Below are 16,860 nucleotides of genomic sequence, written 5' to 3' on the forward strand. Positions count from 1 at the left end.
AGACTATCCTTTTCCTAGCTACAGTGCGCCCCGGGACCGTCGATTCTGTCGACCTTAACCGAGGAATCGAGAAAGACACACTACGAAATATTCGGGACTTTATGGGACTCTATCCTTGTAAATTTGTGTCGATGGATACGTCGAAACGTTTGTAAGAAAACTTTTTATAGTCTCATTGAACGGATAAAGATGGTAAACTTGTCTCAGTTCTAATTTCATGCTCACACACGATTGTTTCAACTCCTTGACTGTCTCGACAATCGTACACAGTCGGCAAATGTACTCTTATATTTGATGAATTTATGTAGAATCTTGAATTATAATATATATATATATATATATATAAAACATATAATTTCTTCTCCACCATTTCATCTACATATAAATAAATAGATATGTTTTGTTGTTTTGAGAATGAAATTCATCCAAATGGTATAAAATTTTATAACTAGTTTTATTATTTCAAAGATTTCATTAATGCATACTATCCAATATTTTGAGATCTACTTTTAAATAGATAAAACTATAAAACTGTTTTAAGTATTCCAGCAGAATTTCAGTAAAGTTTCTATCAATTTACAACAAAATATAAAAATAATGATCATTTTATAGTTTTAAAGATAAATGAAAAATTTGATTCATTCGAATAATTAAAAAAATTATGTGATTATTTTATTAAAATTTTGTAACTCATATATAAATAAAATGCTTTATTTTAACATATAATTTAACAGAGTTTATGACAATAAGATAATAAAATTTGATATTTAAATATATTATTACTATACAAGTTTATTTTTTTCGTGTATTCACTGGTTATCAGTATCCTCCTTTTCCACCTCCACCACCTCCTCCGTAACCACCTCCAAGTCCACTGTATCCGCCTCCACCGCCACCTCCTTTACCTCCAAATCCACCTAGATCCACAAGAATAATTTCCTTGGATAAACCGCCACCACCACCTCCTTTACCACCACCTCCAAATCCTCCGTATCCTCCGCCACCTCCTCCTCCTTTACCTCCTCCGCCACCATATCCACCTCCTAAACTTCCATATCCACCAATATCAATTCCACCATAACCACCTCCACCTCCTCCTTTACCACCACCGCCGAAACCACCTCCCATTCCTCCATGCCCTCCAAGTCCAATTCCACCGTAGCCGCCGCCGCCGCCGCCACCTCCTTTTCCTCCACCGCCTCCTCCTCCGTAACCACCTCCGTGTCCACCAAGTTCAAGTCCACCATAGCCGCCACCTCCGCCTCCTTTTCCACCGCTGCTACTTCCATAAAGTTCAAGTATATCGTAACCACCACCTCCTTTACCACCGCCGCCTCCTCCAAGTCCACCATATCCTCCTCCGCCTCCCTTTCCACCACCGCCTCCATAACCACCACCACCGAATCCTCCTTTTCCGCCTCCTCCACCTCCACCACCTCCTTTTCCACCGCCTCCACCTCCAAAAAGTTCAAGTATATCGTAACCACCTCCTTTACCACCGCCGCCTCCTCCTCCTTTTCCACCGCCGCCTCCATATCCACCACCACCAAAACCACCTTTTCCTCCACCTCCACCTCCTCCTTTTCCACCACCCCCACCTCCAAGGAGTGCAAGTATATCGTAACCACCTCCTTTACCACCGCCGCCTCCTCCTCCTTTTCCACCACCTCCTCCATATCCACCACCGCCTCCATATCCACCACCACCAAAACCACCTTTTCCTCCACCTCCACCTCCTCCTTTTCCACCACCGCCACCTCCAAAGAGTTCAAGTATATCGTAACCACCTCCTTTACCACCGCCGCCTCCTCCTCCTTTTCCACCGCCGCCTCCATATCCACCACCACCAAAACCACCTTTTCCTCCACCTCCACCTCCTCCTTTTCCACCACCGCCACCTCCAAAGAGTTCAAGTATATCGTAACCACCTCCTTTACCACCGCCGCCGCCTCCTCCTCCTCCTCCTTTTCCACCGCCGCCTCCATAACCACCACCACCAAAACCACCTTTTCCTCCACCTCCACCTCCTAAGCCTCCTTTTCCACCACCCCCACCTCCAAGGAGTGCAAGTATATCGTAACCACCTCCTTTACCACCGCCTCCTCCTCCTCCAAGTCCTCCATATCCTCCTCCTCCTCCTTTTCCACCACCGCCTCCATAACCACCACCACCAAATCCTCCTTTTCCGCCTCCTCCACCTCCACCACCTCCTTTTCCACCGCCGCCACCTCCAAAAAGTTCAAGTATATCGTAACCACCTCCTTTACCACCGCCTCCACCTCCAAGACCACCATATCCTCCTCCGCCTCCTTTTCCACCTCCTCCGCCTCCGAAGCCTCCTTTACCACCTCCGCCGCCTCCGTATCCTCCTCCTCCTCCACCGCCTCCTTTTCCAAAAGTGATTATGATACTTTTTCCACCTCCTCCGCCTCCAAATCCTCCTTTACCACCTCCTCCGCCTCCATAGCCTCCTCCACCTCCAAATCCACCTTTTCCACCTCCCCCACCGCCTCCATAGCCTCCGCCACCGCCACCTTTTCCTCCTCCACCACTTCCTCCTCCTCCTAATCCAAGACTCTTAATAAGAAAGCCAATATCATCCCCACCTATAGTGTCCGACGTTTTCAAATCAGTATCTATTCTTTTATCGGCTACCACCAAACTCTTGTTCGCTTCTTTCGCATCGATTAAACCCAACACAATGAATAGTAACACAAAACACTTGGCCTACAGGAGTTACAATACAGAATTATATTACTTAACATTATTTGTCCTCACTGCGTCAATATTATTTATATAAGTATACTTACCATTTCCACAGCCACTCTTTCTTCTCGGATAAATTCCGAGTTTGGATATACATTATCACTCGCTCACAAAATCTCGTCTTATAAAGATAAAATTTTTCAACCACGTGACAATGTCGACCAATGAAACGAAGTTTTACTACGTCACTTGAATAAAGAAGCAAAATGAGCACTTTATTGTGGGTGCATTGGACGCTCCCACTGGTTAATGAGATGATTGGTCGATTAGATAACATCGTATTTGTAAACAGCATAGCAGCACATGCGTGACTAGTTTATATTTCTACTATTAGAAACAGAAAAAAATGAAATATACAGACAGATAAATTATTATCTTGGATATGCGTGCACTTCAGGAGAAAAGGTTTCTTTTCGATGCTCTAATTACGTTTCTTTCGATAGACGAAGAAGAAAAACAGAGAAAAAAAAGAATATTTGTTTAATTAAAAAAATAAATAAATTTTAATTATAATGTTAAAAATACATAAAATGATTAACTGCGAAAGAAAATCTTCGAGTGGACGAAAACCGAAATATCTAGCATAAAATATTTAAATTTTATCAAAGGATATAATACTTTATAAAATATATATCTGTATAGATGCTTCTTTTAACACGAAATTCAATGGAATATTTATGGGTCAAATGCCCACTTTATAGATCTAAAATTGTTCTAGAGCCATTTATAAAAGATATATTAAGTGATGAAGATACTAATAAAAAAATAAATAAATTTGATGACAACATATTTGGGTCGTCGATTCTCTTCCGTGGCACCTATTAATTTAAAAAAACTGATCAATAAAATTATAATTTTTCATGATTATTATTATTATCCAACCAATTTACTTTCTGGAATAAGAATTGAAAGAGAAATTTTCAAATTTTATTTAATTTTTTCCAGTGCTCACAAATGACTTTTTAATTCAAAATACCATTATCACATTAATATTTTAAGTAATTATAAAATGTTCATTAATTATAAGCAGACCGAAACAAATGGAAACTTCGAAATTTCTTTCGTTTTTTTTTTATTTATTTTTAATGACTATAATTTTCAAATATTTCATAATTCAACCATGCAGAAATCCTATCTTTTTCGACATATCTTAGATTAAAAAATAATATAAAAAAACCCCTCTATTGCAACGATCCTTATATTATATAGGCCTATATAAAAAAAACTAAAATTCCAGGTCTGAATTTTTTATTCTTTATCCATTTTTTATTTCTTGTAGAGATAAATAATTATTAAATCTATTTTTAGATCTTATAATCTTTCGTTAACACTCGACTTTTCCCGTTCCGTTTCGGTTCAATGACTAGACGAGAAGGTGTAAACAGCAGCAGAATTGAAGATTCACCCTATTTTTTTTGTTTTTTTTTTTATAAATCCTACTTGGTCTTTGAACCAAGTAGCCAGGAAATTCATACGGTAGAATTGATTAAATTTGATTGATTACGTTTCTAAAATTAAAACGTTCTTGGGAATATGTTAAATGAATCTTTAACATTCGTATCTGTTATAACGGATGAAACTATTTCGGTAGAGTTCGGTAATAGTTTTGTTTGTGACTCAATCCTGTAAAATATTTCTAATGACTGTGTTACCTATTAAGTCATTTTCATCGTAATTATTGATGCAATAAATTCAGATAACGTAAGAATAAGCATAAATCAAAGTAATAAGCTTAGTAACTTCTGTCTTCGTATTGGCTTTGGTAACGATTTAGTAATAAATTATTCCAAACAGAATTTAATTTCTCAACTAAAATACATAAAAAATAATTAAATTTCGTTACTTTTTTCACAGANTCTCAGTTTGAATAACACAAATTTGGATTGTAACGTCGTTATTAAATTAAATTTTATTCTTAAATAAATAATTTAATTTATAAAAAGAAAAATGACAGAAACATTTAAAAAATATAACAATTTCTTATAAATATTTAAAATTATTTCTAAAATAGGAAAAAAAACTATGAGATAAGAAATGACTATTTAGGAAAAAGAAATTAAACTTTCTTTATAATAATAGCAACTTTAACTTTTAAACATTAGCAAAGTTTAATGTTATATTATCTTATAATATCATCATCATCATCATCATCATCATTTGATGCGGCTTCCGCATTTACAAACGGGGGGGGTACGAAAAATTTTAAAAAACAACATTATTTACAATACAATGTGATATTTTTTTTATGTATAACTTGAAATTAGTAAAATTATTTTAACATATACTGTATAATAAAATTATATAATATCTTTTATTATCTTTTCATAAAATATTATAATTTGATTTCAGTTTATATTGAGAAATAGAGAATTAAATATTAATCGTCTATGTTAAAGAAGCTATAAAATCTCTTCATTTTAACGAATGCTAAAAATAGGCGTAATTACTAATGAAAAATAATTTTCTATTAATTTTGATTTAAAAATAATTTAACTCAATATTGGCGATAAAATAAAATAAAATAAAATAAATATTTCATTTAAGAAATCAGTCAAGTAATGAAATTTGACTTTCCTCAATGGAATTTTTTCAAGTGAAAATATGTTTTTCCTTACGAAATAAGTAATAAAAAATACAGTATATTGCTAACAAATAACACGAACTTTTACGAGTTTTTAAAAATCGATACATGTAAAAGTTAAATTATTAAAGATTTTATTATTTTTATGCTTTTATATATATTTATTTTTCTATAAATATTAACAAATGAAAAGAGATAATGGAAGAATCATTTCAAGATATTAAATTATTTATTTATATCTTAATACATCTATTGATATATTTCCAATTTTTCTATTTAATGTGTCTTTCCATATTTAAATAATGAAGGTAAAGAGCTTCCTTCTTTTTTATTATAAGTGTTACAATTTTGAAAATGGTGCCATATCAAACTGTTCCACTTTATTTTACTATATTATTCTTTGATAGGGTCAATAAAACAATATATAATAAAATTTGAAAAATATTAAATATTGTTTTTTGTATAATAATATATATTTTCATATATATTTCTCGTTAAATATAAACTCAAAAAACAATAAAACGTCAAAATTAATAATGATTCATGTATTTTCCGAATGTTTTTATTTTTGTTGGAATGAAGTTTTTAAAAGATAAGAAGAAAAATACATTAATCTTTCGAGGTGAAGAGAAAATATGCATTATATATTACAACGCAAAATACAATTTCTCAACTGTTCTTTTAAATAAATAAAAATGTAATTGCATAAAATGCATTTTTCTTTATATATTATATCGAAATTCACTGTGTGTGAAATAATAATAATAACAACAATAATAATAATACACTTAAAACATAATAAGAAACGTTCAAATTCAGACACAATCACAAAGAAGGAAAAAAATTATCTGATATTTGTTATATTGTCATACAGAAGCTTATTTCTGATTATCTTATGATTAATAAACGATTTTTTGGATATAATAGTAAATGAAGCGTAGTGATTATTCATTACGCTGAAATGAACAGGAAATAATACTGTAAATTTATAAGAAATTTCCCGTTATATTGAAAGAAAAAGTCATTTGATATAATTACAGTAGAGCATCGATTATCCGATCCCCCGATTAACCGTCACATCGGTTAACCGACCGTTCTAGTCGGCAAATTTCAAATGTCCGCTAGTGATGTGGCATTACAATATTTGGCTATATCTTGGCTACTTTAATATTATTTTTGTTAAATTTTTGCGTGTTTTAGCTGACATCAACGGCTCGACCATTGAAGGGAGGCCAGTATTTAAACGAGACTTAATTTTCTAATTATGAGTGGTTGTTTGTTTCGTGAGCAATAAAATAATTTTAAAATAATTTTTAACGATACAATAGCGACGATTATTATTTTTAAAAAAATTTGTTAGGCTAAACATCGATGAAAATTCAACGCGAAGTTGTTTAATAGCGATATACTAATAAACTAATTACATGGGATATACAGTACTAATATCCTAATATACTATACTAATAATGTATTTTTTTCCTTCTTTTCGGTTATCCGATTTTTTCAGTTATCCGACCAACCTGAGTCCCCAATTGAGTCGGATAATCGATGCTTTATTGTATTTTTAACTTGTATCTTTTTCATTGGAAAAAATTATAATAGTTTTATGTTAAATACATATTTACGTTTTTTATCATTAAATTTCATTAATTAATAGTGATAAATGGCCATACTTTTAGCGAGTAGAGGTGTTCAAGTATCTAGGCTCGACTCTGTGAGGTGGATAGGGAAGTGTGGCAAAGAATATCAGTCGTGTTTGTTTTGGCCTTAACCATTTTTTAACGCCACGTTTAGTACCCAGAAAAATAAGATCCAACTCTACATTACATTAGTGCATTCGATGATGATGTATGGATGCGAGACGTGGGCGACTTCATCAACTATGGAGGAACTTGTTAATGCGTTCAAGAGAAAGGTTATGAGAAAGATATGGCGCAACCTAAAACATCATGGAACAAAAATGGAAAGACCTTTCTCAGAGCTTTAGAAACTCAAATGTTGGCATGGTGATAGAAAGGAGAAGGTTGCAATGGCTCGGACACGTCCTGAAGATAGAGGGGTCCCTCCTCAACAGAGTGTTTAACTGTCTTAACTGTTATATCTTATTACATGCAAAATTTTCGGAATCAAAAACGTTGCAAAAAGACTTTTAGAATTGAAATACTTGTTTACTAATGAATCTCCATATCTTTGACTTCAATTAAATGCTTTGTTTGTTAGACCAACGTGTTATTTTTAAATGAAAATTAGAAAAGCTTTGGCGCATTTTGAATATCGAAATTACGATTCTGCAACATATATTTATATTGCATTATTCAATATTTTGAATTTCAACAACTTATCAACTTATTTCTACTGTTGAATTTAAAAATCGAACCCACCAGTTGTCGAGTGGATAAAACCACTAAACACTGGTATTTGGTCGCGGATTCACGAATCCGCGTGTCTGGTCACGTGAAATTTTCCGGGTTCTCTTCACGTGTCTTACACTTTATTAGGGGTGTTTCACTATAGAAAGTGCTTCTGGGAGATTCCCCATGCAGGATCCTCCTTGATGGAATGGGATAATTACCTTATGCCCTTATCCTATCAAGCAGTCCAATCCATTGAAAAATTATATAATTGCTTCTTTCTTTTTTTTAGTTTAGTTTTGTTTGTTTTATTTAGCTAAATTTCGAACGATTATGATTATACATATTTTTCACCTGTAGACAGCCAATCAAACACTTCATAACATAAAAAAAATCATCAATTATAAAATGCAAAACTCTTGTTTATAAATATATTTATCTAATAGAGAGTGAATATCCAATATCCTATCATTTTATGTATATATTTTTCAAATGTCTCTATTCAAACACTAATTAATTCGTTCTATACGTAGAAGTAATATAAATTTATTGTTATTCTTCTATGTTATTGCTTATAATTTAAAACATTATATATTCTTATTCTTAAGTACAATGGACTANAAAATACGTATCAATTTAGTAATTATTATCAGATCTAGTGATTATAATATAGAATGATAATCTAATGAAAGATATGAAAAAATAATTAATATATCAATATTAATATCACAGGTAAAATCGATTTCGTGTATAAACTTTCGAGATTTTTATTGAAGAGATTACTATCAACATTTTACACTTTTGTAATTTGAAAATTAAAAAAAAAATCATACTTACTGTTTAATTAGAATACTCATTTTTAAATTATTATTATTATAATCCTTCAAGCAAAAAAAGTTAAATATTATTATTGAGATTTTAAATTAGATTTTTTAAAATAAAGAGTTGTAATTAGGATTGATGAAAATATGATTATTTTAATGATAGAAATTGTTTATGAATTACTGTACTGATTTTCTGTTATGTAATGTTTTTAAAAGGACAATTAAACAAGTTTTTAGAAGACCCAAATTTAGTTTCTGTATGTATTCACACGTAAAACAGTTTGAGAATATGGTTAGAAGTATGTAAGCTTAATGGTGTAAATCAAAGTATTATTATTAATTAATAAACTAATTCAGTGCTATAAAAACTTTTATCAGTACAAAATATAAAATGTTATCAAATTACTTAGCAAAATGAATATATTGCATAGTTATTTTTATTACATAATAACAATAGAGAGAAATCAATGCAATTTATATAACGTTGTATGAATTATTTAAGTCATTGGAAATATAAACAAAACAGATTTATTATTTTAAATGTCACATATTTTTATTAAATTCTTAAAATAAATAAAGTAAATCATTTAATTCTAAATTAATTTAAATAATAATAACTTAAGATAATAGAGAGAGAAGTGCAATAGAAGAGGATAAGAGAAATTAAGTATTAAGTAAATATTTAATTAAATTTATGTTATTAATACATAATAATACTGTATATTAAACACAGCTATCTCTCAGTGAATTAGTAAAATAATAGTACATAATTTTTAAAACAATATAAAAATTCAAAACGTATTTAATTTAAGAGAATTGATTAATGAAAAATATCCGATTCACGATAATAAAATATGATTAATAATGATTATAGCTTTCTTTTATATTCATAATGAAAATCGAATTATTTTTTTTCTTATTGCCATTATTTTCCCTTCGTATTTATGCCGGGAGCAATGATCTACACTTTACTATCTGTGGATCCAATTCATCAAACTTATCGAACAAAAAGGAAAAATTTATATAAAATATATATATAAAACTTATTAAAAATTTTTTAAAATTATTCATTTTGAATTTAATTACATGAACATTATCCTAGACTTTGCATTAAAATTTAGTATATCATAGATTATAGAAATTTACATAATAAGTTATGTAAATAAAATTGAATAAAATTATTCTTGTTGAATTTTTTTATGTTGTCTAAGAAACATTTATAACTGATAAGAAATAGGAAGCAAACCTATAGATAAAACAGAGACATAAATGGAAGAGAAGAGGACTACAACAATTTTAAGAATTAATGATATGTGAAATAATAATTATTTGATAACATCAATAGAAAGATTAATGTTTTGTCTAGTATAACAGTTTATATTTAACACTATATATAAGTATATAGGTGTATTCCTTATTCTTTTAAGAACAAACGTATATAGGTGTATTCCTTATTTTTCTAAGAACAAATTTTTAAAATATTTCTTTGAGAAATATTTTAAAAATTTCAAATAGAAGATTAATGTTTGATTTACTTGCTTTACATAATAAGTACGCGAAATTCTTTTTATTTTTTAAGTGTATTTCTGTAAAAACTATTCTTGCAGAAATGATAGATGATGTGTTTTCAATGTTGATATAGACCTATAACACCATTTTTATGACATAAAAATTTTTTATTATTTATTCAAAGAGTTTAAACTATTTAAAATACTTTCAAAATATTATAAAAACTAAAATTATAGGTTACCAAATATAGCACACATTGTCTAATTCCATATGAATTATATAATAGATCATTTCTTTTTTGATATATTTGCCTTTCTTTATATTAAAATGTCTATTATTAAAATTAAAATATGTTTAATTGAAAGCCAAATAGTCATTCTTAGTAATTAATTTTATATTAATTATAAAAAAAGTTTACTCCAAAATTTTGAATGATTCAATCAATGATTCATATTTAATTGACTTATATGAGAATCAAACATTATATTATATTATAGCTATATAAATATTATAGCTATTTTAGACTTACAAAAATAATATTGCATATTATTTTTGTAAGTCTAAAATAGCTATAATAGTAATTTTTGTGGAGATAAACAATGAAATTGTTAGTTAATAACTAAATTATATCAATAAAAATAGGACAGAAATTTCTGATAATTTATGTGATATAGTTCTATTAACCTAATATATTGGTTATAAACTGTTAATAACTGTATTTGTTCTATGTTCTAGATAAATTTATCTACGGTTTGTTTTGACATTTTATCGTTGAGATCAAAACTGTCATAACGATGTCCAATATTTGATTTAGTAACTGAACAAATGGTCATAAAATTACCATCAATTTATGATTTTTATCGAAAAGAAAACCATTGTTAAAAGAAATTTAATGATTTGATTAATAGAGGAGATTAAAATATGAGTTTTTCTATGTTTAAAAAATTTATGGAGTTAAAAATAATGATTTTTCCTTATTCAAATAAAAAGGATAATTGAATGAATAAACTAAAACATTTAAAATTCCAGATATGAAAATAAGTTTATAAATAAAACAAAATGATTTATGAAAATAGTTTAAAAATTAAAAAAAAAATTAACATTTATCTAAAAATACCTCTTGGAGAGAAAATTGCCAAAAATTATATAATAAAGTGCACCATACAGTTATCCTGATTAACTTTTTTTTAAACCTCAATTTTCTTTGCCTGAGTGATAATTATTATTATTCAATTATTTGATTGGCTTAAACAATTTCGATTCAACTTCCATAGTTGACTTCCTATTTGACGAAGAATTGACAAAAAACAAAAGATAAATAAGTAAAAAAATAATAATAGTAGATAAGAAATCTTGTAATTCTAGTGGAGCGTGACATAGGATAACTTTTCCTGAATGAAAAACTGATCATTGATGAAAAATAAATTATATACATTATATTTGAAGATTTTAATAAAAGTTCAAAATGTTAATTAGAGCATAATGTATAAGTAAAATCGATTTTTTAATTGACGATACTCTATTTTATTAAAACAGATTATTAATTTTTATATATATGATAACGGAAAAAAGTACAGAACAATATTTAACAAGCGGAATAGAAAAATACATGAAATTCCTTAAAATTAATGCAAACGTTGAAATTTTATGACAGACTTTTTCTACAAAAGTTATCTATTATATAAATTTACGATATCCTAAGTCAGAGATGAGGAATTTATTTTAATCGGAAGCCACATCCCATTTCAGAAGGATCTCATAAGGCTTCATGCTGTATTGAAGGTTGCGCAAGTGTATAAATTCAGCATACATATACAAAAATATTTTAAAAAACACTTTTGTAAGTCAAAATTTACGACAGAGAAGTTTAAAGTTATACTATTATAAATTTTATTAAGCTGTACTAAAAGCCAGAAAAATCTATTTAGCACCTGAAAACCGAGGATTCACTGCCCAAGCTGACTATTAAATAATTAACAATCTTATCTCAAGTATTGTTATAGCTAGTATCATATTAAAAATAATTTTTATTATATCAGATATACTTAATTCTTATTAAGAAATATAAAAGATAACAATGGTAAATAATATTAATAAGAGAAAGCAGGAAAATCTCACTTTCATTATTAATATTATTTTATACAACATGAATATTACTTATTTTTTTTGCCAAACTGTTCAGTAAAATTAAATAAATAATATAAAATAGTAAAAAAATTACATTTCAAAACAAATTTTTTAAGTAATAAGTAACTTTTCTAATCTTTTGATTAGTCACGTAGCTCGAATTTTATATCTAAATAGTTTATTAAAAAAATCATTTTTATTTTCGTACACATGTTCGCAGATTTTATTTATATAATCTCTTGTAAATGTGTTATTTAATTACCAAAATTGTGTATATTAGAGACAAAATTTTACAAATAAGCATTAAACATTTTACATTACTTAACCTATCATTCAGATCGCATTTTAATAGTTAACAATTCGTACATACATACGCTGTATCTCACATACTTATCAATGTATAAACCTTGTTTTTATTTATTAATTCATTTTAAACATATAACAAAATATATTAGATATCTACGCTAAATAAATAAGTATATATATATATATATATATTATGCATAAATCTGCATTCTGTCCTTGACATTCAGGCAGTTCACTCTTTCGTACAAAATACTTTTATACATGTAAATTATTTTTGTACGTTGTTCAGACTTCCATACATTTTCAATCGTTAAACAGAAATTCAAGCTATCGTGTAATAGTGCTTTCTTCTAGTTTTTATAGCATGCAATTTAATTTTCAGATATTTGGTCTTCGTACACATTTTAGGAACACGTTGTCTGTGAGATTCCAAAGGTCGTCGAGAGGGGATGAGCTGGGGACTTTTTTCCGATCCAGAAAAAAATTAAAGCTCGTAGTGATAGCAAACTATAAATTAAAGTTATTTTTATTAACAGAAAATAAAATATTTAATTCTTCAATTTTTAAAAAAATATGCTTCATCTGATAAAGTGCATTTCATCAAATGAAGAATAAAGAGGCAAGATTCGTGGTCCTTATACTAACAATTTAATCTATGTATCTGGTTTTAATTAAATTTTTTAAAGAAGTTTCTCTAATTTTTAGAGATTTTAATAAATATGAGCAATTATTTATTAAGACATCGTTACAATGCCGAGCTGCAATATTCTTAATTTATTTAATTTAAAATATGGTCTCCATCTCAAATTAGTTAGTGGCTTGCCCCTGTACATCATACTTTTCCTGATAACAAGAGTCGTGTCTGCCATCTATGTAACTCCATCCACGGAAACATTTTGGATTGAATTCACGTGATTTCCGGTCTAGAGCGAAAGTTCATATATAACAGTTAGTCGGGGCTCCTGCCCCCAAGCTTTCCATTTCAGGTCTTTACTTTCATCTATTTACTACCGTTCTCGAGATTAAGGAAGGACAGACAGTAAGAATTTATTGGTCTATAATTTTTTCAAGTTTCAGCCCAGAAATTTTTAAGAGTGTTTTTATTAATAGAATTGAAAGCTATGAAGAATTAATACGTATTTTATTTGTTCACGAAACGAAAAGTTAAAGGTGCTTTAAAAGGCAAAGGGCACTTTCAATTGCACAATGCGTTGAAACTAGAGTTCTTGTATTTGTAACTGCTATACTTGTAAATTACAGGTTAAAGCTCGATGTATTCACGACAAAGATGTTATGAATTACAGTAAAAGAAACTTACAGATTCATCTCTAATAACGCGGTTCCTCAGTTGGAACATGGATAATCGGAGTTCTACTGTATGTGTATATACTATAATGTATACCCTAGATCAGTGTTTTTCAACCTTCTTGAATACGCTACTCCTTTACAAGTTAAAAAATTCTGGCGATCCCCCAGGGCCATATTTAAACTATATCAGTGATTTTAAAAACTATGTATTTAATTTTCTTTCTTTAAATATCGATCGAAAAACCAATTGTACTGTAAAATAAACAGGCACAGTCTTCTCAATAAAATTCTAGTTTTTTTTATTGTAGTGTACGACTTACAAACACTTGTCCTTTTTTACACCCGCGACCCCCCGTGTGAGGCTTTGCAACTCCCCTGGGGGTCGCGACCCACAGGTTGAAAAACACTACACTAGATTCTTTCTAATCCAGCCATTCCTTTCACAAATGTGTGCCAGATTAGCGAGAGTGCTAGATTACTGAGAATGTGTAGACTTAAAGCCTGAATAATGGCAATAAAACTGACGTGACCTGTCACACTTCTGTACTGATTACTTTTAGAGGCAGACGAGCAAATAATACGGCACACTGACATGAGATACAGTACACCGAAATGAAACCAGAGCAAACAGGAAAAGAGAATGTGTGATATGATTAACATTTTCATAAAAACGGAAGCGCATAGGCGAGTGCAGTTGAGGGTATGGAGGATTATTAAGGACCGGATTAATAAGGCTGTGATGTATACACGTGTATGTATGAATTTATGTTTAATTATGAATTGACACAAAAACTTGCGCAACTGTTCGATTTCATCTGAAGTTTATTCAATGCATTTTTCACTTTTAATTAAACTTTAGGGGGAATGCTTAATATCAGTCAGTGGCTGTCACAGTTTTTACTTTCCAGGCTCTTTTATATATAACAGATGAAAAATATGGTTCTCGGTCAAAAAATTACCTCTCAAGATTTTACATTTTTTGGACTCGAAAAGAACGTTGTGACCTTGAAATGTCGAGAAATGCAAAAAATATTCGGGTGTTCTTTCTGTATTTATAAATTTTAGTGTGTGTGTGTGTGTGTGTGTAGAAGGCAAAATTTTGTTCACCATCTTTGAGGCTTAATAACTGCTGTGCGTTTTGTCGAAAATTTCTAAAATTTTGTAGGGAGGTTTGTGTATTAGGAGGATTAATGCTATTAAATTTTGGTGGTTAAAAATCGACGGGATAGAGAGATAAAGGGGATCGCGTGTTATATCTCGAGTAAGATCAGAATTAATGACGCTTTTTCTCGTTATTAGCACTTATAATTTTTATTATAAAACACATCCCTACCCTCAAAATTAAGCTTTCTGCCATTTTATAATAATTAAAAATATTTTTTAAAATTTTTAAATAAAATATCATAACAGATGACGTCACCAAAATTTTAACTGTTGCCGAAAAAGTTAAGCAACTCGTTGCTGGACTTTTCCTGTGACAAACGGGGAAATATCGAGTAAATTTAAGATGGCCACGAGCTATGACAGAGTTTTTGTATCAGTTTATTATTTGAAGAAAAGAATGATTCCACCAAATAATAGTTGTCTAATGAATTTCTACCAATTTTCTTTCCTTTTTTTCTGTATTTTTTTTTTCAATGCACTTTACAGATATCCATAGACACCATGTGAAGACCGTGTAAAATTCAAATGCTCACAACTTGCGATAAGTGCATATTTTGTTTTAAAAAATAGTATGGCCTATTTCATTTTACTTAATTCCCAGATTAAATTGTAATGGTGCTTATTAATATACTGTAAATATGATATTTCATATACAATAGTATATTTTTATATATTTAAAATTTATTGGAAATTTGCTCTTACTTAGTCATTTTACTAAATTTACTCACCCTGTAGAATGAGTACCTGTAGAATGAGAACCTATAGAAATTGGTAATTTGATATGTTTCCACAAAGAATTACCAGATTAATATTAGAGATAGCAAGTTAAAAGTTGTACTGCAGATGGCGGAAAAAGTCTATTTTAAATTTTTGGCCATTGTTGCAGCGTGAACCTATCGTGTGCTACAGAGATTTTTGTCTTGACATTGCTGAATTTCGTAGAAAATTCAGGCTTAAGACTGCAGGCGAACCTTTTTTTTTGCATTAGATTACTAGAATACAGTACTTTAAAAGTTTAGTGTTTCAAGTTAAACCAAATTTAAGTTTGAAAAGACAGAATTTTTAGGCCATTGATAACATGACAGTAGTATTGCTGCTATTTCCTTAGTTACTGACCAACATTTTCAGCGATTTTTGCTTTAAAATGATGAGTTTCTGAGACGATAGGTTTTCAAATAAATTTTCTTTTTTATCATGTAAAATACGAACAGAAATGCTGGTTATATTCTCGTGAGATCATGAGTAGTTTGCTGTAAGTCCTTTATATATATGTAATATCACCACATTACCTAAACAACTTCTTGTGATCTATTACCACATAATGAAGACTTTTTCATGTGTGACACAGGTGTAGGCAAGGAGTCTGGCAATGAGTAGACAAATGTGTAAATAAAATATGAATTCTTTTGTAGAAAAGTAATGAGTTATTTCACCTATTATCACATTGCCAACTTTTATCGCCACATTACCTCTGTCACCAGGTTCTGACTACCAAATGATTTGTGAATATAGTAGCCTATTTGTAGTAAATATGTTACTTCGAAAATAAGATTGTGCTACGACAGGCCAACATAAAGCTTTTTACAGGATAGTATCACTTTTCATTTAGACCTATATTAGTAATAATTCAGTATTTCAGCAAAGATAAAATAATAACACCAAATAACCAAACTTTACCCTATATTATATACCGTAGAATGCTCAATAATTAACGTACAAAACAATACGCGAGAATAATGAGAGTTCGAACATTTATTTTTCATACTATTCTTAGATTTTCATAATAAATTTATTAATTTGACAAAATATAAAATATATTTTAAAAATTATTAATAATGTTTAAATTTATTCATCTTAAAAAATAATTCAAGAAGTTTCTAAATTAGCGTGTAATTAGCAAAAATAAGCAGGAATTCAGAATAGG

At 29.6% G+C, this 16,860-nt stretch overlaps 1 protein-coding gene across 1 annotated transcript; it reads right to left on the minus strand.

Moving 5' to 3' along the window:
* Nucleotides 1-819: 819 nt before the first annotated feature.
* LOC111615622 (glycine-rich cell wall structural protein-like) lies at nucleotides 820-2,235 on the minus strand (the record flags this gene model as incomplete). The annotated part of the gene is made up of 2 exons (XM_023357035.1): nucleotides 820-1,262; nucleotides 1,380-2,235. Coding segments are annotated over 2 exons (1,299 nt in total), but the record flags the coding sequence as incomplete, so codon positions are not given.
* Between the last annotated feature and the right edge of the window lie 14,625 nt (nucleotides 2,236-16,860).

The sequence above is a fragment of the Centruroides sculpturatus genome, unplaced genomic scaffold, assembly GCF_000671375.1.
Source record: "Centruroides sculpturatus isolate CEXI.00-Female unplaced genomic scaffold, Cexi_2.0 scaffold19, whole genome shotgun sequence".
NCBI classification, from domain to species: Eukaryota; Metazoa; Arthropoda; class Arachnida; order Scorpiones; family Buthidae; genus Centruroides; species Centruroides sculpturatus.